Source organism: Plecotus auritus (genome assembly GCF_963455305.1).
Source record: "Plecotus auritus genome assembly, chromosome: 13".
Taxonomy (NCBI): Eukaryota; Metazoa; Chordata; class Mammalia; order Chiroptera; family Vespertilionidae; genus Plecotus; species Plecotus auritus.
In genome coordinates, this window is record NC_137779.1 from 27130668 (window position 1) to 27152617 (window position 21950).

Below are 21950 nucleotides of genomic sequence, written 5' to 3' on the forward strand. Positions count from 1 at the left end.
CTGTCCCCAAGGAGTCCGGGTTGAAGGAACCGGTGTTTATTCTACACAGTGCAGGGCGCTGAGGGGCTCTCCTGCACTCATGTGACTTAGTACTTGGGGCTGGAACTCCGTGTAACCAACCATGGGCAAGGACTCTTGTCGCCGAGGGCCGTCCTGTGCTAGGGGGGCCCAGGACCCTCGGGATGGGCGAGCCCACCCCTCCCCTGAGTCACCAGGGCCTCAGCGCCCACCTCCCCGCTGACGAGCAGTGACACCGCACCCTCCACATGACCTGTGGCTGCGAGTGCCACCACGGCCTGCTCCATGGGGAAGCCCATGCGTTCCAGCTGCTGCAGCCTGTGCGATGGAGGGGACGGGGGGAGTGTCAGTCAGGGCCACCTCCAGCCCCCACACCAGGGGACCCCACCCCTGCCCACCCTGCCCTACCGTAGAGAGGAAACGGAGGACTTGGGCAGCCAGAGTGGGCTCTTGGGAACCTGGGCTGGCCCCTCAAGGAGCGAGGCCTGGATCCCCTCCTGTAGCATCTGCTCCTCGAGAGCTGCCCACAGCGGGGAGCCCGGAGGAAAGCTGGGCCCCGGCCAGGCCAGGCCACCCTCTGGGGAGCCCTCCCCGTTCGGCTGCACAGGCCCCAGGCCTGGTGGGCGTGGGGCTGAGCCTTCGCTGTGAGACCAGAGACTAGACGAGGCCGTGTAAGGAGGTCCAGGGGTAGAGAGCCTGGAAGGGCAGAAACAAGAGGGCGTGACTGCCAGCCACTGCCACAGCTCCCGCCACGGCCGGGGTCCTGGGCACCCCCCTCACCTCACGCCAGGAAGGGTGACGGGCAGCTCAGCCACACTGCCTGGGGCGGGAAGGAGCCGGAGCGGCCAGCACCCCAAGGCCCTGCACAGGAAGCCCTTCTGCAGCGCCTGCAGCCTCCGCTCAGAGGGCTCCAGCCACTGGAAGGCCCCGGCTGCATCTGCCTGCCCAGGCAGGGCGCTGGTCAAGGAAAACCACACTGCCAAGTGCCAAGTGTGTGATGGGCACTTCCTCATGTCTGCGCCCTGTGGCCCTGCCAGGGAGGTCAGCAGTGGACGTTCAGGGAGGAAAGGGGGGCTGCCTGAAGCTACTCAGCCAGTAAGAGGTGGAGCTGGATAAGCCTCACCCCAAAAACCTGTCTCATCCCGTTTCAGCCACTGCTGCCCCACTGCGTGCCCAGAGCCCTCTCTACCTGCTCAGGTCTCTGACTCAAGGCGTAAGCTTGGGCCCAGGGACACAAGCCCCTATCGCCCTCGGCCAGGCCAACGTGCTCCCCAAACCAGGATTCAGCACCCAGCATCCCTGATCCTAAACGATAGGCCGCCTGTGCCCACTCTCCTCTCCGATCGCACTGTTCTCCCAACAGCACTGAGTGCCTTGAAGTGTTTAAAGCCCAGAAACCCAGCTCACGCTCAGCCCTGGCCTCTGCGTTATCTGTGCCCCGTCTCCTTCTTCACTTCTCTTTACCCGAACCCCTCATCCTGTATGTCTCAGCTTAGATGCCACCTCCACTGGAAAGGTTCAGGTTAGGTGCCTCCTTGGGCCACCTCAGCCCCCCGAGTTCCCCATTAAATTGTAGTTGGCACCTCCACCTGGCCACAGCCGGAGCCTGGCTAGAGGACTCACTCGGAGATGCTCCTGGAACGTGGGCACAGCTTTCTGGCATTGTTAGGCCTCACCAAGGACGTACCATGGCAGCCCAGTCACAACCCACACATCTACACAGGCCCAGGGTCCGGGCAAAGGATACAGGCCATGCCAGCCAGGAGGCCGCAGAAGAGCTGCAGGAAGGGTGGCTCGGAGGTGAGGAGTGGTGTCAGGGCAAGCAGCAACCATGGCAACAGCCACGATGGCACTGCCCCATGGAGCCCTCTAGGGTGGTGCCCCTGCCCTGATAGCATGGCCAGGTGGACGGGCATGTACCCGCAGCCACCAGCTGCAGCGGACAGCCCGAGGCCTGCCAGCAGCACCGCCATTAGGCCGACAGCCAGGGCGAGGAGGGTGGAGGCATGCAGGAACCGCAGCGTGCCCAGGTGGTACTCCTGCCGCCAGCCCAGCACGGGCAGGAGCAGCAGACTCAGGAGCAGGCTGGGTAGGGCCGTGTGACCCAGAGCATGGGTCAGCAGCCGGTGTGCTGGGGGAGAGAAGGGGCTTATGTGCCAGGTTAGTGGCCCCAACCCCCAAGGCTGTCCCAGGTGTGCCAGGTTGGGAACTGCCCTCTGCCAGGGCCACCCCCTAAGCCAGCCTCGCCTCCCCAGGGGCCAACACTGGCCCACTGCCAGCAATCACTCGTGGAGGGAACCAACGGCCTCCACACACAATGGCCACTGCCCGCTGCAATGAACAGAACAAACCAGACCCACCCCTCAGGCTTCTCAAGAGCAACCAACGCTGATGAGTCACTTAACCTGTGGGCATCATTTGGATTCCTCACACGTAAATGGAAGCGGCTGTTATTGGGAGACAGGCACTCAGCTGCACTTTGCACTCAGCTGGGGTCACTCAAACTCCCATTCTGGTGCTTAGGTGAAAGCAAGCCTTAGTTCTTATCTCAAGAGAAAGACACCAGTAACGGGAAGCCTTCCGAGGAGGAGAATTCCTACTCACAGGCTCCCTCCCCGCTGCTGGCTCGGCTGCCCTCCTTGGCTGAGGGTGAGCTGGGCATGCTCCGGTCCAAGGCTGACCCTCCCGGGGGCGTGTCGCTCCTACCCAGTAGTCTTGGGCCCTACTGCCAGTCTCCTGCCTCCTCCAAGGCCCAGGTAGCCAGCCCTCACCCTGCCAGGGGTCCAGCAGCAGCTCTGGGGCCAGGGCCAGGCTGGGACCGGCCCCCACCAGCCACAGAGCGCTCATGAGCAGCATCAGGACTGAGGAGGCAAGAGGCAGCGCTGGAGACAGTGGGCCAGGGGGGCCTCTGTCATACATAGCTCGGCTGAAGGTGGTCAAGGACAGTCTTGGGGTTGTGTGCTATGGGTGAAGGAAAACAGTAACAGTTATTATTGCATCAATTGCCCTATCAATAGCTCAATTTTACAGAAGTGGGAACTGAGGCTGGAGAGACAGGCCCAGCAACTCAGCCATAGAGGAGCTCAGATCCTAACCATGTGCTTGGCCATCTTTCCAGTCCACTGGCCCGTGTCTGAGGATGGGGAACAGCCAGACCAACAGGGGCCTGAGCCCTGATGAGCCCTCAAGAGCCTGGGGTGGGAGGCACAGGGCCAGAAGAGTTGAACTGGGGCCCTGGACTCCCCAGAAGAGGGATGTAGCCTCCCAGGGCAAATTCAGGGCCATCTCCAGCTTCCCTGCGGCTGCAAACCAACTACCTTCCTCCCTCCTCCCCTCCACTGTGCCCAGCCTTAGACCTCCAAATGGCCTCAGCTGCCCTAGACCCAGGGGTAGAGACCAGCCAATGAGCAGGCAGATTAGGGAGGGGTGGGGCAGAAGGGTTTGAGGAGGGGCGGGAGGAGTGACCCTGGACTGAGACATTCACTTCCACAAAGCCCTAAGCACAGACCCTCTGGTCCTACCCTTTTCACAGGAACATTCCAGTGTCCCCTTCTTCCTGCTGTGTGTCCCCAGGAGAGCTCTCCAACCTCTGAGCCTCTACTTCCTCTTCTGTAAAATGGGGATTAAGTAAAAGGAGTGACTAAGGCAGCCCACAACTCCTGTTCATTTAGCTGCAGCCATCAGGCTAATTGTGGGAGGCAGGTGTAACCACTAGCGGCCCCCACAAGGGGAGGCCTCAACATGAAGGCAGCTGCTCCAAACTTGCTGGCTCAAACTCTGGCCTTCAAACGTGCCCATTCCCTGCCAACAGGGCAAGGCTTTTTCTCCCGTCCCCTCCCCTCACATCCAGCCTGTCCTTCAGGCCCTGGAGAACCCCCCTCACGCCTGGCCAGGTCTGTCTGTCTGTCTCAGGGGTCCCACTGAACTGACTTCATAGGACAGAAAGCAAAACCCTAGAGACAAAAAGGCTGCCTCATCTGCTCCCTTGCCAAGGGGATCCTCAGCATCAAAAGCCACCTGCCAGTTTCCTGCAGAAAAAAAAAAAAAATGTAGAAAGCTCCTTTGCTTCCATATGCAAAAGGCAAACGCCTGCCTGGCTGGCTGGCGTGGCTCAGATCTATGAACCAGGAGGTCCTGGTTCAATTCCTGGTCAGGGCACAGGCCGGGGTTGCGGGCTCCATCCCCAGTGTGGGGCGTGCAGGAGGCAGCCAATCAATGATGCTCTGTCATCACTGATGTTTCTCTCTCTCTGAAATCAATCTATATCTATCTATCTATCTATATATATATACACACACACACACATATATATATGTATATACACACATACACACACACTGAGTGGCCAGATTATTATGCATTCAGAGATCATAATAATCTGGCTACTCAGAGTGTGTGTGTGTGTGTGTGTGTGTGTGTATATATATATATATATATATATATATATATATATATATATATATATTAGAGGCCTGGTGCATGAATTTGTGCATGGGTGGGGTCTGGCCAGCCTGGCCAGGGGGAGGGGACATAGGCAGTTGGCTGGCCTGCCTGCTGGTTGAACTCCTGGTCGAGGGGACAATTTGCATATTAGCCTTTTATTATATAGGATATACACTGAGTGGCCAGATTATTATACATTCAGAAATCATAATAATCTGGCCACTCAGTGTGAGAGTGTGTGTGTGTGTGCGTGTGTGCATATATATATGTTTTTTTGTGGGTTTTTTTTTTGTAAGGCAAACGCCTTTCACCTTTGGAAGCCCAGCTCAGATGCCCCCACCTCCTTTTCTGGCCCCACAAGTGAATCTTATCCTATTAATGAGCACGGCTTAGCCTGGCGGGTGGTCTGAGCTGGAGGTGTGTGTGTGTTGAGGGGGGGTCGCTCCTCTTACTTATCCCCAAGTTCCCCACGGTGCTTTATGTGTTCACTGAAAGAAAAGCACTGGCTTGGCATCCCGCTGAGGGGTCTGGGTGAGGCTGGGTTGCAAGCTGAATCCAGGAAGCCGAGGCACCCACTGCAAGCCTCCTCCTGCACCCTCACAACCCCCACCCCCGCCTTAGCAAGGGTGAAGGCCTTCCCCACGGACAAACGGAACTGGGATTGAACCTGCAGGCCCGCAGGCTCCGCATTCTTAAAATGGGGCTATGCACCATCAGGCCCCGCCTACCTTACTGGGTAGCCAAGGATAGAAGGGGAAGGCAAGGACCAGGAAGGTTCTTCCGGGTGATGGAGAGATTGGGGTCGGGGAGGGGGGGAGGAGGTCCCAAGTTGTGGATCGGACTCAGCTTTGTGACTTTAAGTACCCAATTTCCTTGGGCCTGTTTCCCCTTCTGTAAAATCCAGGGTATTAGATGAGGGATGATTAAAGGGCTTTTTCAACCTCGACCGTTACTGGGGGCCCGGGTGCGGGGGGGGGGGGGCCTCTGGGAGCCGGGCGCTTCGTTCGGGGCCTCCCATCCAGCCCACCCGCCTCGGCCTCCGCCCCGCCGTCCGAAGCCACGTGTCTGGGGTACTCACTGCGGAGCGCAGCGCGCCCCCCTCCCCGCGAAGGCCGGGCGGGGCCCCCCGGTTGCGAGTAGGGACTCTAGCTTCCCGCGAGGCCCGAGCGCCCGAAGCCCATTCTGCTCGCACTCGGCCGCGTGACCCGGCCGACCGGCCGGCGCGCCACTCCCTCCGCCACCCCCCGCGCCCGCCTCCGCCGCCAGCGAATTAGTCAGCAGTTGTCCTGGGCCCAGGTCCCTTCCCCCAGCCCTCCGCCGGCCTCCGTTTCCCTTCAAGGAAGGCTCTTTCGAGACGGTCCCTAGAGCCCGCGGACGTGACCACTTGGAACAAGTTAGCCTCGCGCGTGGAATCACTCCGCCTTGATACGAAGAGCCGCTCGGCCGCCGCTGGTGCCTCCGGGGCTGTTTCGGCCGCGCCTCACAGCCGGCGCCCTTTAGAGAGGATTAGGGCGGGAGTGGCGGGCGGGAGGACGAGGAAGCGATGGTTCATCCCTTCTCCCCCTCCCCCCGTGGCCTGGCCCGATGGTAGCGCCCGAGGTTGCGGGCTTCGCGCCTGCGCAGTGCGGCGCCTAGGGGGAAAGGGAGAGGGAGACGGACGTTGAGAGAACGAGAAGGAAGGAGAGAAAATGGCGTCCACGGGTGAGTGTGGGGGAAATGTGGCCGCGCCGGCGACGGCCAGGGCGCCCAAGCCGGGGGCTGCTCGTCTCTGGGGGGTGGTCGGGACGACTGAGTGGGGTTCTGAGAAGGGGGTGAGGTACCCGCCACGGTCCGACGAGCTGAAGAGCCCGCTTTACCTTCCCCTCCCCCACCGGGCAGGCCGGTTCTGGAATCTTCCAGCGCCCCCGCCGCGCGGGGGGCTCGCGACGGCGGGGGCGCGTGGGGCCTCCGGTGGCCTCCATTGTGTGACGGTCGGGCCCCGCGCTCCGGGCCGCCCGCCACGTGGGCGGGGCCTACGGCCTCTGAGGCCCCGCGTGGTGGCGGGGTCGGCCCGGCCTAGAGCCCGGCACCCCGACATTGGAGGGGGGTGGCCCGACGGCTGCTCGAAAAGCCGCGAGCATGCTGCCCCTCACTCTCACCACCACCCCTTCCAGCGAGGCGGCCCGAACCCGAGGGCGATTCGGCCTCAACTAGAAGCCCGAGGGGGGAAGCAAATAAACAAAAAATGGCCAGCGGGTTTTTGAGCCGAGGGGCGCCGGCCTATGAGCGAGGGCCCCGTCACCCTTATGGCCCGGCCGGCGAGTTCCAGCTCCGAGCCGAACTTCTTGCCCGAGTGTTCTTTATCCGGGTTGCGCGCCCCTCTTCAGAGCCCCCCCCCCCCAAAAAAAAAAATTCCGCTGTTCCCACGGGTTCCTTCGGCTTTTACTGTTAATCCCACCTCCTTCCTGCCCCAGAAAGCAATTAAGTAGCTTCCCGGGGCAATTTCTCAGGCAACGCCGAGGGAGAGCCGTGGTCTGCTAAGGCCAGCCCGGATCGCGGGCTCCGCTGCAAGACGTGTCTGGCCTCCGTGACCTGGGAGAGACAAAAGGCCCGAGTCGGCGCTTGAATTACGCTCGGGCTAGCCGTCGTCTCGCACGTTTATTTGCCTAAATGAAGCCGACAGGCTTGTTAATGTGGAGGGTTGATATGGGGGAGGGAAGGAGGGAAGGAGCGGTCTTGGAAAGGAAGCTCAGGGACAGGGGCTCGAATGTGGGGTCTCGCGTGGCCCCTGGTGCCAGGCGTGTTTTAGGGGTGCAGCCTGAACGTGACCCGCAGTCGGCGGCCAGTTCCTGCACCAACCTGAGGTGGTTGGCAGGGGCGTAGGGGGAATTCTTAGGCGGCCTCACTGCAGGCTTTAAAGGCCGTGGGAGAAGGAAGGAGAGAGAGACAGAGGGAGGGAGGGGAAACGCTCCGAGTTGTAATTGAAGCGAGTCCAGAATCCAGCAACTTAAGGACATTGCTCAGTAACCGAGCAGGTAAATGCCAGCTGTGGGTGCCAGGGGACAGGGTGCCCCTAGAAGAGATTGTGTGGCTAGATAGGCCAGTTTTGTGTCTACTTCTGTTCAGTTTCTGTTTCTGCTACCCACCATGTACTGTTAGAATTCCAGTTGCGCCGTGTGTGTGGACACAGTAGTGGATCCGGCTGGGGAGGCTTTGTGGGGATAACTGGGGTGAACTTTGGCTTACTTCCCTTCAAAATGAAGGAGTTAGGCTAGAAGACCTTTGAAGAGCTTTTTGAGCCCTTCTGACCTCTAAGCAAAGCATTTTGACTCCACAAAGTTGCCCCATCCTGGTAACTCATTGTGTAGACTGAAGCCCCAAGTTTCTAGTTTGAGTAATGATCGCAGTCAAGTATCTAGAGCCACTGCCTTGGGTAATGTAATGTTAGATTTTTATTTATTTATTTATTTTGGTCCTCATTTGTATTATATATTAGAAGAGTACATTGAGTACAGTATATGCCCATTTTAACAAAGAATTACAGTGCAAACTCCCAATTAACTACCGGTCAGACCAAGAAATTAGAACATTGCTCACACGCTAAAGGCCCGCTTGGATCGCAGCCCCCTCTCCTCAACCCGTCCATTTTTAGTGAAATCAGCTGCGTATTTGGGGGTTAAAAACAAAACATAACCGATTGCTAAATACTCTGACCAGTTAAAAACAAAACATAACCGATTGCTAAATACTCTGACCGATTTTTGAGGCCAAGTAATGTTGCGTGCTGCAGGTAGGTAAGTTCTAAAACATTTTGCTGCCTCCCTTCTGCTACCAACGTGGGGCTAAAGCGCCTGGTTTCGCGCTGATCTGCGGACATTGGCTGTTACAGATCAGCGTTGCCAGTTTTGTGTTTTACGTAACCGTTCTTGTAGAAAAGTCCTCTTGCAAACATGGGACTTAGATGTCAGCGATTTGGTATCATTTCTCCAGCAGAAACCTCAACAGAATGCAGGTGAAATACTCCGTTTTTGTGTGCTTCCTTGGTGTGTGTGTTGTGAATACGCCGGGGGGTGATTGGCATTTACTTTTTATTTGCCCCATTGAGAGCACAGCTTGCAGTGCTATTGAAAAGGCCTTACGGGTTCTCCTTCAGCTGCCTTCAGGTTGGTCTCTCTTGAGCAAATCAATTCATACATAGCCTTTGGGCAGTTAATTTGATAATGTTGATCTGTGGTCGGCAAACTGCGGCTCTCGAGCCACATGCGGCTCTTTGGCCCCTTGAGTGTGGCTCTTCCACAAAATACCACGGCCTGGGCGAGTCTATTTTGAAGAAGTGGCATTAGAAGAAGTTTAAGTTTGAAAAATTTGGCTCTCAAAAGAAATTTCAATAGTACTGTTGATATTTGGCTCTGTTGACTAATGAGTTTGCTGACCACTGATGTTGATGATTGGGGCTCTGAGTGGAGGGTGCAGGAGGAAAGAAAGTAGGCAAAGTGTAGAAGCAGAAAAGTGAGCTGACTTAATGAGATGGATTATTCATCAAAATGCTCTCAGGCCGGGTGGACTGTGAATGGAGTAGGGGTAGAAACCCCTCCATGAAGAGCTGCAATGTCAAAAACTGTTTGCTTTCATATGAGGGACTATTTTCTGAATGGAATAGAAAGGACCTTTTGTTTCGCTCTAATGGCAGTACTGTCTTGCAACATAAGATTTGTATTTCTTGTGGAGAGCAAAGAATTGGGCAGAATTTTAAAAAATAATTACTTTAGCCCTAGCGGGTTTGGCTCAGTGGATAGAGCATGGACCTGAAGTCTGAAGGGTCCCAGGTTCGATTCCAATCAGGGGCACGTGCCCAGGTTGGGGGCTCGATCCCCAGTGTGAGGCATCAAGAGGCAGCCAATCAATGATTCTCTCTCATCACTGATGTTCCCCTGTCTCTCTCCCTTCCTCTCCGAAATCAATAAAAGAATATTTAAATTTTTAAAAAGATAATTGCTTTAGCCCTGGGTGTGTGGTATAATGATTAGAGCATTGGCTTGTGCACTGAAGGGTCTTGGGTACAATTCTGGTCAAGGGCACACACGTGGGTTGCAGGTTCATTCCCTGCCCCAATCGTGCTGGAGGCAACAATCAATGTGTCTCCCACATGGAGATATTTCCCCCCCCCCCCCCCAGCATGTCCTCAGGTGAAGATTTAAAATAATTACTTTAAAATACATACATATGTTTAATTCAGTAGTGCTGTGAAAACTTCTTAAATCATTTCATTTTCTCTTTGTTTTCACTATTTGTAGACCTTACTGGACCAGAATTTTTAGTCCCTTTTTATATATATCATGGAAAGGAAAATTACAGGAAGCTTTACTTAGGCGGGGGGGGGGGGGGGGCAGAAAAATTGTGGCTTTTTTTTTTAAATTGAAATCATTTTGAGTTCTAAAAAGATGACTTTACCTAAAACCAAGTTCTTCCCCAAAAGATTAAATGCTTTCTCTGCCAATTATCAGGATACTACCTTAATTTTGGTGGGATTTATAATGTTCTAGCTTTTGAGTTATTGTACAGATGTAGCTCTGATACAGTCAAAAGCAAACCCTTTAAAACACTGAATTGAGATGACTGTTCTGTTTTCTACCAGTCCTGCTAGAGAATGCAGTTAAAGTTCGTCTAATTTGCTAAGTGAGGGAGCAATAGAAAGATGAGTTTTTGAGGAGATGTGATTACTAAGGTAATCAACCTGGTGCTGAGCATTGTAATGTCGCTTGCCTCCTTTTTATATGAAGATAAAACTTCTGGTCCTGTTGGTTCGTCTTGTTCTCTATTAGTCTTAGGATGATGATCATGTATTTGAAATGACAGCCTGTGGTTAAGGGGGGTTGTGGTCATGGGAACTGCAAAGTATCTCTGCCAAATCAGCTGATCTTGACCTCATTTGTTGGCACTGTATTCAAACTTTGAGTTAAACTGGCTTGGACTTATTTTGGGGGTTGGTATTAAGAAATAAGAGATACTCACCCCATCAGTATGGCTCAGTGGTTGAGCCTTGACCTATGAACCAACAGGTTATGGGTTTGAGTTCCCATCAGGGCAGGGTTGATCCTCAGTAGGGGCTGTGCAGGAGGCAGCCAATCGATGTTTCTATCTCCATCCCTCTCCCTTCCTCTCTCTCAAAAAAAAAAAAAAAAAATCAATAACATATTTAAAAAGAAATAAGAGATAATTATTTGGACCTCTGCTGGCCCATAGCTTCTCTCTAAACAATTAAAAGAATTCAGAATTCCTGCCCCTTTCCCCCCTACTTCTTGCCTTTGCTGACTTCACACTATTTTCTCGCCTTGTTTCCTCCAGATTACAGTACCTACAGCCAAGCTGCAGCCCAGCAGGGGTAAGTCAGTCTTTTACAACAGTATTTTGTGCGTGATTGATTAATGGAACAGAGCCTGCTGTAGTTGTGGAGGATTTAGTAATGGAATCTGAATGTTCTATATTCAGTTTTTGCATTTAATTTCTCTTACAGCTACAGCGCTTACACCGCCCAGCCCACTCAAGGATATGCACAGACCACGCAGGTAATCTTTTAAGATAAATATATATGTAGCTGCATCCCCAAGTAAAATGTTTCTGTCAACCATTCAAACAATAGCCAGCACAGTTCTTTTTAAAAAATGAGGCAATAGAAAAGTGTAATGTGCTTGTAATAAAAATAACCAGGCATTTTAAACTTTCACAGTGGGAATGCCATTATATATGAAACCATCCCCAAACTGGGAGTTGCCAGCTCTCCATACCTTTTTAATATCATTTCTCAAGTTAGGTACCCTGCTCCATGCTTGGTCCTTCTATGTATTCAGTTCTATAGAGGAAGGAGATATGACATCTGGCAAATGAAAAAATGCAGTGCATAGATATTAAGGCATTTACCAGTGGTTGGACAGTAAGTGGAGGGGTCAGCTCTTATCGCTACCTGTAAGAGGTTAAGGGTTCTTCAGTAAATGAGTCTGTGTTTAAAACCCTAGGCCAGCAGATTCTAGAAATTAGCCTCCAAGTGTTCTCAGGATCACCTCAAATTCTGAAATGGTCTGTGGCTTAAAAATGGGTACTGATAATTCTGCCATAGAAACATTCTAGAACAGGCAGAATGATGTTATGTCTCTGGCAGATCCTACGTAATTGGTCATTCAGATCTAGAATATGATCATGCTAATATCTGAAAGAACACCTCATTCCTTGCCAGTTTTCTGTATTACTGATGTCCAAGTTCAAAAGACAGTGCTATTGATATGCTAACCCTAAGGAGACATGCAGTGTTCTAGTTCATTTTCTTGGAGGTGAAATCTTTGTCCTACTGAAAATCTGGTTTTCAAAATTGTCTGTAGATTTGGACCCCATTTTCATTTTCCTTCCTCTTTGTTCGTTGTGTCTTCCTAATATTTGTTTCCAGTTGCTAAAACTGGTACACGTAGTGCTGGCAATTATACACCTGTTCCCTTATTGCTCATCCCTGGAGAGTATCTTGTTAATCTCCTGTACAGTTAACTGATTTTGCTTAATTATCTCAGGAACTTTTTTGTAGTTAAATTTACAAAAATATGAGTGCATCAGGTCAGGGGAAACTCACAGTAATGTGATTAATCTTATTTGAAAACAATATTTTCAACTTCTAAATTTAAAAACTTAGAAGTAAATCGGGTGTGGGGTGTTTTTTGTGGTTTGTGTTTTTTTTTTCTCCCTAAAAATACAAGGTTTATGTATCTGAAGGTTTTCCATCCATTTCCTTTGAGCAGGCATATGGGCAACAAAGTTATGGAACCTATGGACAGCCCACTGATGTCAGCTATACCCAGGCTCAGACCACTGCTACCTATGGGCAGACAGCCTATGCAACTTCTTATGGACAGCCTCCCACAGGTAAAGCCTGCCTTGGAGATACTTTGGGTCACATCAACTAGGGTGTTTGCTAAGAAGCTTGTTATTTGTGCTCTTTGATGTATATTCTGGTCCATATCTTGGCATCTGGCATTCTTAGGAGGAGTTATTTTTTTCTCCTTTTCCCTTATATTCTCCTTGAGGGATCGCTAATAGAATGTGGGTGGAATAAATACCAAGGGAGAAAAGAATTTTTCCTTTTTATACAGTATATTAAATAATCTCACAGCAAAATGGCAAATATATAAAAGATTGTGCTAATACTAATTTTGGGTAAGAATGAGCCTTCTTAAACTGAGCTGTTAAAAGTATCTGGTTTTCACATCTGTTTACTGCATCTGATAGTGTGCCCTCTACTTTTTGTTTTGTGCTTTCCACAGTAGAAGGGACCAGTACAGGTTTGACTATCCTGCTCATTCTTGCATGGGAAATGCTTTCCATCTTGTTTAACCCTGTAACGTTAACCCTATGGGTGTTTTCATTAGTTTAACCCTCCGACTTTCTAACATCACACACAGCAAGGTGCTAATGGAAAACTGCTTCCGGTGCCATTCGCAGATCCATGTCTTTTTCTTTATGTGATTTTGGGGAAAGTTCTGCTTTTGTTTTATTTTATTTTACATTTTTCTGTGTCAAGCCTTAATAATAGTTCACCTTCCCAAAGGTACTTCAGATGACTATTCCCAGCTGATTTCCCCATGTTCCCTGAAGGACAGGTGCATGATTAGATTTATTTAGAGGTGAAGGCTGCCACCCTGCATGTCAGTTATGTTTGTCTGTCGGTTTCCAGTCCAGACACATTTTATTTTCTATTTAAGTGATGATGAATTATTTTAATTCATATTATGTCTTAATATATATATATATAAAAGCATTCCAGGGAGCTAAAACCTATTCTAAGAATTAGAATAGAATAAACTGTATCCTAATACTGGGGTTGAGAGGAGTATATGAAAATTTTACAATACTTTTATGTTCAGTACTGTGTAAATGTTTTATGATTTCCTACCTTCTCCCCACCTATTCCCATCTTTATTATTGCTATTATTATTTATTATTAAAGAATACTTATTTTGAAAGTCTTACAGTTGTAAAAACTTTTTTTCAAATCATCTGCAGCTCTCTTAAGTTATATATAGTCTATCAGAGTCTTTAGCGGGGAGAGACCAATTTGTAATTTATCTTACTGAGTGACAGTGTCCTGTATTTGATGGGAAGCACTCGCTAATTAATCTAATACATATCTTGAATAGGTTGGGGAATGTTTAAACTTTCTGTTGGATTTTTAGCAGAGAATTTTGAAATTGTGACATGAACTTCATGTATTCAAACTAACATTTTTTATTGAGTTATAATTGACACAACAGTTTCGAGTGTGCAGCATAATGATTTTAGACTTTTATATACTGTGTTGTAAAATGATCACAGTAAGTCTAGTTCATCCATCAGCGCTTGGTTATAATTTTTTTCTTGTGATGAGAACTTTTAAGGTATATGCTTTTAGCAACTTTTTAATACATATGCATTGTTCTACTCCATTTTATATAAGGGACTTAAGCATCCTCAGATCACAGGGATCTGAAACCAATGCCCCACAGATACTGAGAGACGACTATATACAGTACAGCTGTATATCACCATGACTTGTTTATTTTATAACTGGAAGTTTCAGCCAAACAAGTATAAATTAAAAATAAATAACTGCTTAGATCTAGCTTTTGGAGTCCCTGGATCATTTTATAGGAACATGATAAAATCATTTATAGGAAATGTAGTAGTCTTTCACAGAAACCGTTATCTTTGATGAGCAAGAGATTGCACTTAAAAATACAAGCAGCCCTATCGGTGTGGCTCAGTGGTTAAGTATAGACTTATGATCCAGGAGATCGGAGTTCGATTCCTGTCAGGGCACATGCCCAGGTTGCAGGCTCCATCCCCAGTGTGGGGTGTGCAGGAGGCAGCCTATCAGTGATGCTCATCATTGATGTTTCTCTCTCTCTCTCTCTCTCTCTCTCTCTCTCTCTCTCCCTCTCCCCCCCTCTCCCCTTTCCTCTCTGAAATCAATAAAAAAATACTTTTAACAAATAGATATAAGGAATGTTTCTATGGACTTCATAGTTTATGGAGGACTGCCATACCTCCCTTAGCCCTCCCGTGAACCTTTGGCTTGGAGGAACAAAATTTAAACCTGATAGGCAAACTGAAGCTGAGCCACACTAAGTAGGTTCCTGATGGAGGAGTGAGAGGGTTCAAGCACCCTTAACCACTTTCTCCTTAACCTCACACTGCTTCACGTGTAGAAGTTACTGGACAATTATTGGAAGGAATATGTAAAAAGACATTTTTCTCTTCTAGACTTTTTAAAATTATTTCACGAGAAGGGAGGCTCTAGAAATCTCAATTCATTAATTGAAATAGAATTCTTAAACTTGAATTTTTACTGTTCAAGCGAAATAAAAATTTTGTGATTTTTTTTTAAAATATATTTTTATTGATTTCAGAGAGGAAGGGAGAGAAAGAAACATCAGTGATGAGAGAGAATCATTGATTGGCTGCCTCCTGCACACCCGCTACTGGGGATCGAGCCTGGGACCCTTCAGTCTGCAGGCCAATGCTCTATCCACTGAGCCAAACCAGCTAGGGCTGTGTGATTTTTTTTTTTTTTTAACTTCTTTTTAAAAAATACACTTTTTTTTTTTTTTTTTTTTACAGAGAGGAAGGGAGAGGGATAGAGAATTAGAAACATCGATGAGAGAGAAACATTGATCAGCTGCCTCCTGCACACCCTCTACTGGGGATGTGCCCAAAACCAAGGTACATGCCCTTGACGGGAATCGATCCTGGGACCCTTCAGTCCGCAGGCCAACACTCTATCCACGGAGCCAAACTGGTTAGGGCTGTGTGATCTTTTTTAATACCTTTTTCCTTAAAGATGTCAGTGCATGTGTTGTCTTTTTTGCTGTTGGTCTTTATTATCATTTTGCTTTACTTTCGCTCATTTTGCTTGGCTGCTTGTGTTGGTACTACAGATTAATTAAAAGATTATTCATTAACTAAGTGTCTATTACTATAATCTTAGCCCTACAAAGCTCTGTTGCTTCATAGTTTTATGACATGAGTTATTTCCCTGATCAGTTTCAGTTTTGTTTTTAATTTTTCTTGTAAATCTTCTAGATGGCCTGTCGTGTACGGGGGAAATCTGTGTAGGATTAATAGTGTAGGTGGACTTAGAGTCCAGTTAAATTTAAATAAATGAGTGCTCTATATGATTGACATTAGGACTCTGCACAAAACTGTTAATAAACGTTCAGAAGAACAACATTCCAACTCACAAAGCTTACACTGTTTGAGGCTTCCTATTTTCTTTGAGAACAAAATTACTATCTTTGTGTATAATTAATTGTAGAATTTACAAAAAAAAAATGTTTGGGTGTAGAATAAAGTTATTGTACCCTGTGAAGTTTAAGGTCCTAAATCTTAACTAGAATCACCAGTCTTGATTCATGACTTGTTAACACTGAAACTTTTTCTTTAGTGAGATTTGGATTTTTCTTTGATGGGTATAAATGCTGACGACTAGAAATAACTTTTTAAAATATATTTTATTTCAGAGAGGATGGGAGAGAGAGAGAGAGAAACATCTGTGATGAGAAAGAACCGTTGTTTGGCTGCCTCCTGCCACACCCCCAACTGGGGATCAAGCCTGCAACCTGGGCATGTGCCCTTGACCGGAATCGAACCCGGGACCCTTCAGTCCGCAGGCCGACGCTCTATCCATTGAGCCAAACCAGCTAGAGCTGGATGTAACTTTTTATTGTATGGCTCACTTGTGCTTACTGACCAGAAGGAGGAATAGGGAGGTGAGCCCAGCCCCAGGAAAGGTTGTAACACCTCTCACAGGGAAGGGAGCTGCAGATTTGGGGGCTGGTAGGGGCGGTGTCAGACTTCCAGCCCAGGTTCCAGGTGAAAGGGCACACGGATCTGCCTGGTGCAGCGAAAACAGGAGCTAGACAGAGAACTGTGAGAGCAGGTCTTTATGACTCTTGGTTGGGAAATAGTAAGGGGGCTCCAGGGTCTACCGCCAATATGGATGAGGAGGAACAGATCTTTTTGCTAGTGGTAGGTAAATAAGAGGACTAGACACATGTGCTATTGCAGTCTTAACGTGGTAACAAGCATTTTTTTAGTTACTTGTTACTTGAAACAAAATTAGCAATTCTTAGAAGTGTTTACTCGTTAACATCTTCCACTAAAAATTAAGCACATTCTCTAGAATTTCCCATTTTCTTAAACATGAACTGCTCATGATGGAGTGCTTGGGACTGAAAACAAGTAATTTCAAATTGTGGGTTTTAATGTTATAACTAGTACCTGGATCCTTATTTGTAGCTATTTTAAGATGCTATGTCATTGCTTTTTACTTCCCTTTCTGGGACATTTTATTCCTGTTTGAGAGGTTTTGGGGGTACTTAAATTCAGAGAATTTAGGTTTTAAATATTGGTTTGTTGCTGCTGCTCTTACTGAAGGGGAAATTTTTATTTTAAATTTTTTTAAATATATTTTTAGCCCTGACTGGTGTGGCTCAGTGGATAGAGCGTCGGCCTGCGGACTCAAGGGTCCCAGGTTCGATTCCAGCCAAGGGCATGTACCTTGGTTGCAGGCACATCCCCGGTGGGGAGTGTGCAGGAGGCAGCTGATCGATGTTTCTCTCTCATCGATGTTTCTAACTCTCTATCCCTCTCCCTTCCTCTCTGTAAAATATCAATAAAATCTATTTAAAAATAAATAAATAAAATAAATATATTTTTATTGATAAGAGAGGGAGAGAGACAGAAACATCAATGATGAAAGAGAATCACTGCTCGGCTACCTCCTGCACGCCCCCCCTGGGGATCGAGCCCTTAACTCCAGGCATGTGCCCTTGACCGGAATCAAACCCGGGACCCTTCAGTCCGCAGGCCAACGCTCTATCCACTGAGCCAAACCGGCCAGGGCGAAGGGGAAGTACTTAATGGAGTTAAATACAGGGTGGCTGCAAGTAGGTGGTTCACAGGTGGTTCTGATGATGAGTGGTTAGGTAGCTAGACCTCTGAGGAGCCAGAACTCTGACGCTACTCTCCTTTGTTCCAGGTTATACTACTCCAGCTGCCCCCCAGGCCTACAGCCAGCCTGTCCAGGGGTATGGCACTGGTGCTTACGATACCACCACTGCTACGGTCACTACCACCCAGGCCTCCTATGCAGCTCAGTCTGCGTATGGCACTCAGCCTGCTTACCCAGCCTATGGGCAACAGCCGGCAACCACTGCACCTGCAAGGTAAGAACACATTCACATTCTCCTAACTCGACAGTGCATTGGCCTCAGGTATTCAGGAGAGAAAGCAACTACACACACTTAGAGAATCTGTGATTTGGTTTCTTTTTAATAGTTGCTCTCACGTACACTTAGGTGTGGTTTTGTTGTTGGTTTTGGTGTTTGTCAGTCCTCACCCAAGGATATTCTTTTTCCCATTGATTTTTTAGAGAGTAGAAAAGGGACTGGGGTTGGGGAGACACATCCATCGACTGGTTGCCTCCTGCATGCACCCCGATTGGGCTGGGAATCGAGCCTGCAACCAAAGCACGTGCCCTTGACCAGAATTGAACCCGTGACCCTTCAGTCCAAAGACTGGAGCTCTAACCACTGAGAAAAACTGGCTAGGGCTGTTTGTTTTTATTTACTGATGTTTAGAGGGGGGGAGAGAGAAACATCGATTCGTTCTTCCACTTGTTTATGCATTCATTGGTTGCATTTTGTATGTGCCCTGACTAGTGATCAAACCTGCAACGTTGGCATATTGGGACGATGCTCTAACCATCTGAGCTACTACCTGGTCAGGGCACTCAGGTGTTGGCTATATACTTAGTCATAAAGTAACGCACTAGAACACACTACACATTCTTCTCCATTTAGTAGAGAAATGGTACCATCCAGGGGCTAAAATAAGGGTGGTCAGCGTAGTTTCAAAAGGGAGGCCTTTTGGGGTAGGAGGAGGCTATTGTATTAACTTTTTTAAACAGGAGAAAATTGAATGTGTGATTTACCTCAAAGCAGAACAACTAATGATGCTTTTACCTTTGGTTTTATTGGCCCCGTAAATGAGTAACAGCTTTCTCTTTGGGTAAAACATGATAGATAGGTTGTGGGGGGAACATCATATGGCTTAAGAAACAGTCATGTGGCTCAATTGTCAGTAAAGGATATGTCCATATCTGGAAGTCAACTTAAGGAGTTGACATGATTTCTCTGTATTATGTAGTGGCTTGGTAACCTACACTAATAAAAGAGAAAGATGCAAATTGACTGTGCCTTCGCAACACCCACCAGCCAATCAGGAGTGAGTATGCAAATTAACTCAACAAAGATGTAAGGTTAATTTGCATACACAGGCACCTAGCAGGCTGGGGTGGTGCAGGACACAGGCTTTGCGCACTGTCCCAGCTGCTCCAGGCTGGAGCGAAGGTGGTGCAAGCAGCCAGGGGAAGGAAGGCCCATTCTTGCACGAATCTTCGTGCATTGGGCCTCTAGTCCAAATATAACAGACGAGTATAAATTCTTAACTGGGTACCCTGCTGTGGGGTGAATATTGGGGCAAAGTTCATACTCCATGACTGGTTAGCAGGTAAACATCATTAATTATTACTTAACAGAAGATTTTAGGTATTTGCTTTAGGCAGTGCACTTAGGCGGTTTCTGCATACAGTCTTGACAGAACATTGGATTCTGATTTGAAAGTTGTTTTTTTGTTATTTTTTAAGGGAATAACACAGGGTATCCAAGCCATAGCTGGAGGGTTTTATATATTAAATGATTTTTTCTAAATCATTCTTTTGGTTCCTTTTTTCTTAATTTTCATCCTTACCATTTTAAAACAGCTGTCTGTCTTATGATCAGTGACAGCTATTCCCCTTTCCACTGGAAAAAAAGGGGGTTTGTGATCTATTTCAGCTCTTTGGATAAATCAGTACTTCCCCAGCCTCTCTGGTCTGCCTACTGATTCTTGGGGTTTTGCCTAAGATAGATCAAGCTTACTTTGCTACAGCCCTATTGCAGAATGTTGGAGCAAAGAGGTAATAGAAACCACTGTTCTTTTCCTTGGGATTGGGATTGGTTTTCCTCACTTAACAAGGACATTTCCCAGGTCGTCAGAGCAGGAGGGGCTGGGGGGTATATACCTACTATGGTATTTCCATTATAGAAATTTTGAGGCAAGCTATGGCCATCCAAGTGAAATGTTTTTTTCAAGTCTAAATAAATGAGAAACATAAATACACAGGTAGTACAGATCTATAAATGCCATGGACTTACGTAAATGTTACTCTAACCTAAACTTGAATTATTATTAAAGTTTTCTTTCAACAGTCCTTTTTGAGAAATAGCATTTTCTTGACTAACAAATTACCTCCCCCCTCAGATCACTTAAATTGGCAACACAAAATATTGTAACTAACTCCCTTTTTATAGCTGTTAACATGGAACAAAAGAAGCACTATGGCCCTAACCCGTTTGGCTCAGTGGATAGAGTGTCGGCCTGCAGACCAAAGGGTTCAGGGTTCGATTCTGGTCAAGGGTCCATATCTCGGTTGCAAGCTTCTCCCCGGCCCAAGCCCTGGTCAGGGCGCGTGTAGAAGGCAACCAATCAATGTGTTTCTCGATGTTTCTCTCTGTCCTTCCCTCTTCCACTCTCTCTAAAATCAATTGGGGTGGGGGGATAATCCTCAGTTGAGGATAAAAAACAAGCACGATGATGTCTCTTCTATGGATGTGATTAATTCATCCCCTTCCTTAGTGTTCTCCAGCAAATACAATTGGACCGACACTGGGTTTGATGTAGTTCACTTTAAAATTGGATTTACTTCCAAATTCAGTCCTAATGTTGCATATTGCTCACAGATTTGTAGAGTTCTTACCAAGAGTTTTATGGTTGAGGGTGAAAAGGCTCGCTTTTTTCTTTCTTCTTCCAGACCACAGGATGGTAACAAACCCGCTGAGACCAGTCAACCTCAATCCAGCACGGGGGGCTACAACCAGCCCAGCCTGGGATATGGACAGAGTAACTACAGTTATCCCCAGGTACCTGGGAGCTACCCCATGCAGCCAGTCACGGCACCACCATCCTATCCTCCTACCAGGTCAGTCTCTTTGCTCCTGCTTCCTCAGGTGCTCGGTGTTACCTGGTTCCCAATGAAAAGCCTGACCACGTATTGCTAACTTGAAAACCTCAGTCCTGGGTTCCCATAGCAGTGCCTGGCCAATAACTCCTCTAAGTATCAGCCATATTCTTACCATTCCAGGTTCTTGTAAATTTGCGCTCTCGGTTAATTCAGATGGCTGAGAAACAGAAACATTGGAAAGCAAGCCAAGTGCAGGGCATTATATTTTTTTAAAAAGAAACTTCACCTTAAGCATTTTGTATTTAACAATGCAGAAGTCCATTCATGCACTGGTCTTTTAATGGTTGAGCTGAGGCCTTTTGTTTTTTATTACAGTTTATTTGTTCTGCATTCTTTGTCTTAGGTTAACCACACCAGCATCTACAACATCTATGTTTAGTTTCTTTAAAATGTAGGAAGAACTGCAAGTAGTTCCACTCACATTTAAATTGAAGCAAGTTTTCAAACTTGCCTGAATTATGCGCTAAAGTGTTAACTTAGTTTTGCTGGAAGAAATAACCGCCTTTTGCACTCATTTCATTGCTTTACACATTAAGTGCAGCAGGCATAAACAGGTTTAGGAGCCTGTACAGCTGACTGGGTAAGTGTCTCTACGCAGCTTGGAGTAGCAGTGGGCAGGTCTTCCAGCAGTTCTCCCACAGAGCCCACCTGCACCTGCTAAGCTGGGAGCATTAATCTGGGGAGTTGAATAGGTGCACTCTGCAGAGAGCTGTTGAGTCCATGCAGCTGTGGGGAGAGAGATGGTCATAGAGGCTTAGTTTAATTGTACTTTAAAATTTTTGTTTTTCATTATCATGGTACATATGGAGTTTAATACCAGTTCTTTAAAGCTTTATTTCTGTTTAAGAATGTATCTTTGGTTCGATTCCCTGCCATATCAAAAAGATGAATATCAGTGTAACATTCATCTTTCATACAGTGCCTTGATTCTGAAGTTTCTTATCCGTATTTTCTTTATTAATGCCCAGATGTCATAGATGATTGGCATGTCTGAAAGTTTGAAACTATATATAGCCACTTGAAATATGTGTTTTTTAAATATATTTTTATTGTTGATAGTATTACAGATACCTCACATTTTCTCCCCCTTCCTCCCAGCTCCTAACCACTCCATCCCCCACCCCGTCTTCATCACCTTATTGCCCATGTCCATGGGCTATGCATATAAGTATATAAGTTCTTGGGTTTATTTTTTCTTGTTCCTCCAACCCCACATCAAGTGAAATGTGTTTTTATTGATTTTGGGGGGCGGGGGAGGGAAAGGGATAGAGCGGTAGAAACAAATTCAAACAGTTGATATGTAGAAAGTAACTGCATTTTTAAGGGTTTCTATGTCACATGCTATGAATGTCTCTTGTATTTAGGGCGCTTG

The 21950-nt window shown here is 47.7% G+C and overlaps 2 protein-coding genes across 8 annotated transcripts in view; one reads left to right on the top strand and one right to left on the bottom strand.

Annotated features, from left to right (window-relative positions):
* Window positions 1–5722, bottom strand: RHBDD3 (rhomboid domain containing 3). 2 transcript variants are annotated; one of them, XM_080650289.1, is made up of 7 exons: window positions 5540–5722; window positions 3540–3627; window positions 2790–2979; window positions 1766–2149; window positions 799–955; window positions 427–714; window positions 1–336 (listed from the first exon to the last, which is right to left on the bottom strand). In XM_080650289.1, exons 3-7 carry the CDS (start codon window positions 2935–2937, stop codon window positions 159–161), a joined length of 1155 nt encoding a protein of 384 aa, XP_080506415.1. In that variant the 5' UTR covers window positions 2938–2979; window positions 3540–3627; window positions 5540–5722; the 3' UTR covers window positions 1–158. The 2 variants fall into 2 exon arrangements, with proteins under 2 accessions (XP_080506415.1, XP_080506416.1); XM_080650290.1 differs by lacking the exon at window positions 3540–3627 and having other exon boundaries at window positions 5540–5657.
* The window catches only part of EWSR1 (EWS RNA binding protein 1), a gene marked incomplete at its 3' end in the record, with an annotated part of 27894 nt that continues 11663 nt past the window's right edge, over window positions 5720–21950 (top strand). Inside the window, exons 1-7 of one of the 6 annotated variants that reach the window (XM_080650284.1) lie at window positions 5834–6162; window positions 10786–10822; window positions 10955–11006; window positions 12222–12345; window positions 12744–12761; window positions 17495–17681; window positions 20369–20536. In XM_080650284.1, coding sequence (XP_080506410.1) covers window positions 6150–6162; window positions 10786–10822; window positions 10955–11006; window positions 12222–12345; window positions 12744–12761; window positions 17495–17681; window positions 20369–20536 — 599 coding nt within the window. In that variant the 5' untranslated portion in view covers window positions 5834–6149. Of the gene's footprint in view, window positions 6163–10785; window positions 10823–10954; window positions 11007–12221; window positions 12346–12743; window positions 12762–17494; window positions 17682–20368; window positions 20537–21950 lie in introns of all 6 variants that reach the window. The other 5 variants (XM_080650283.1, XM_080650286.1, XM_080650285.1 and 2 more) reach the window with 5 other exon arrangements.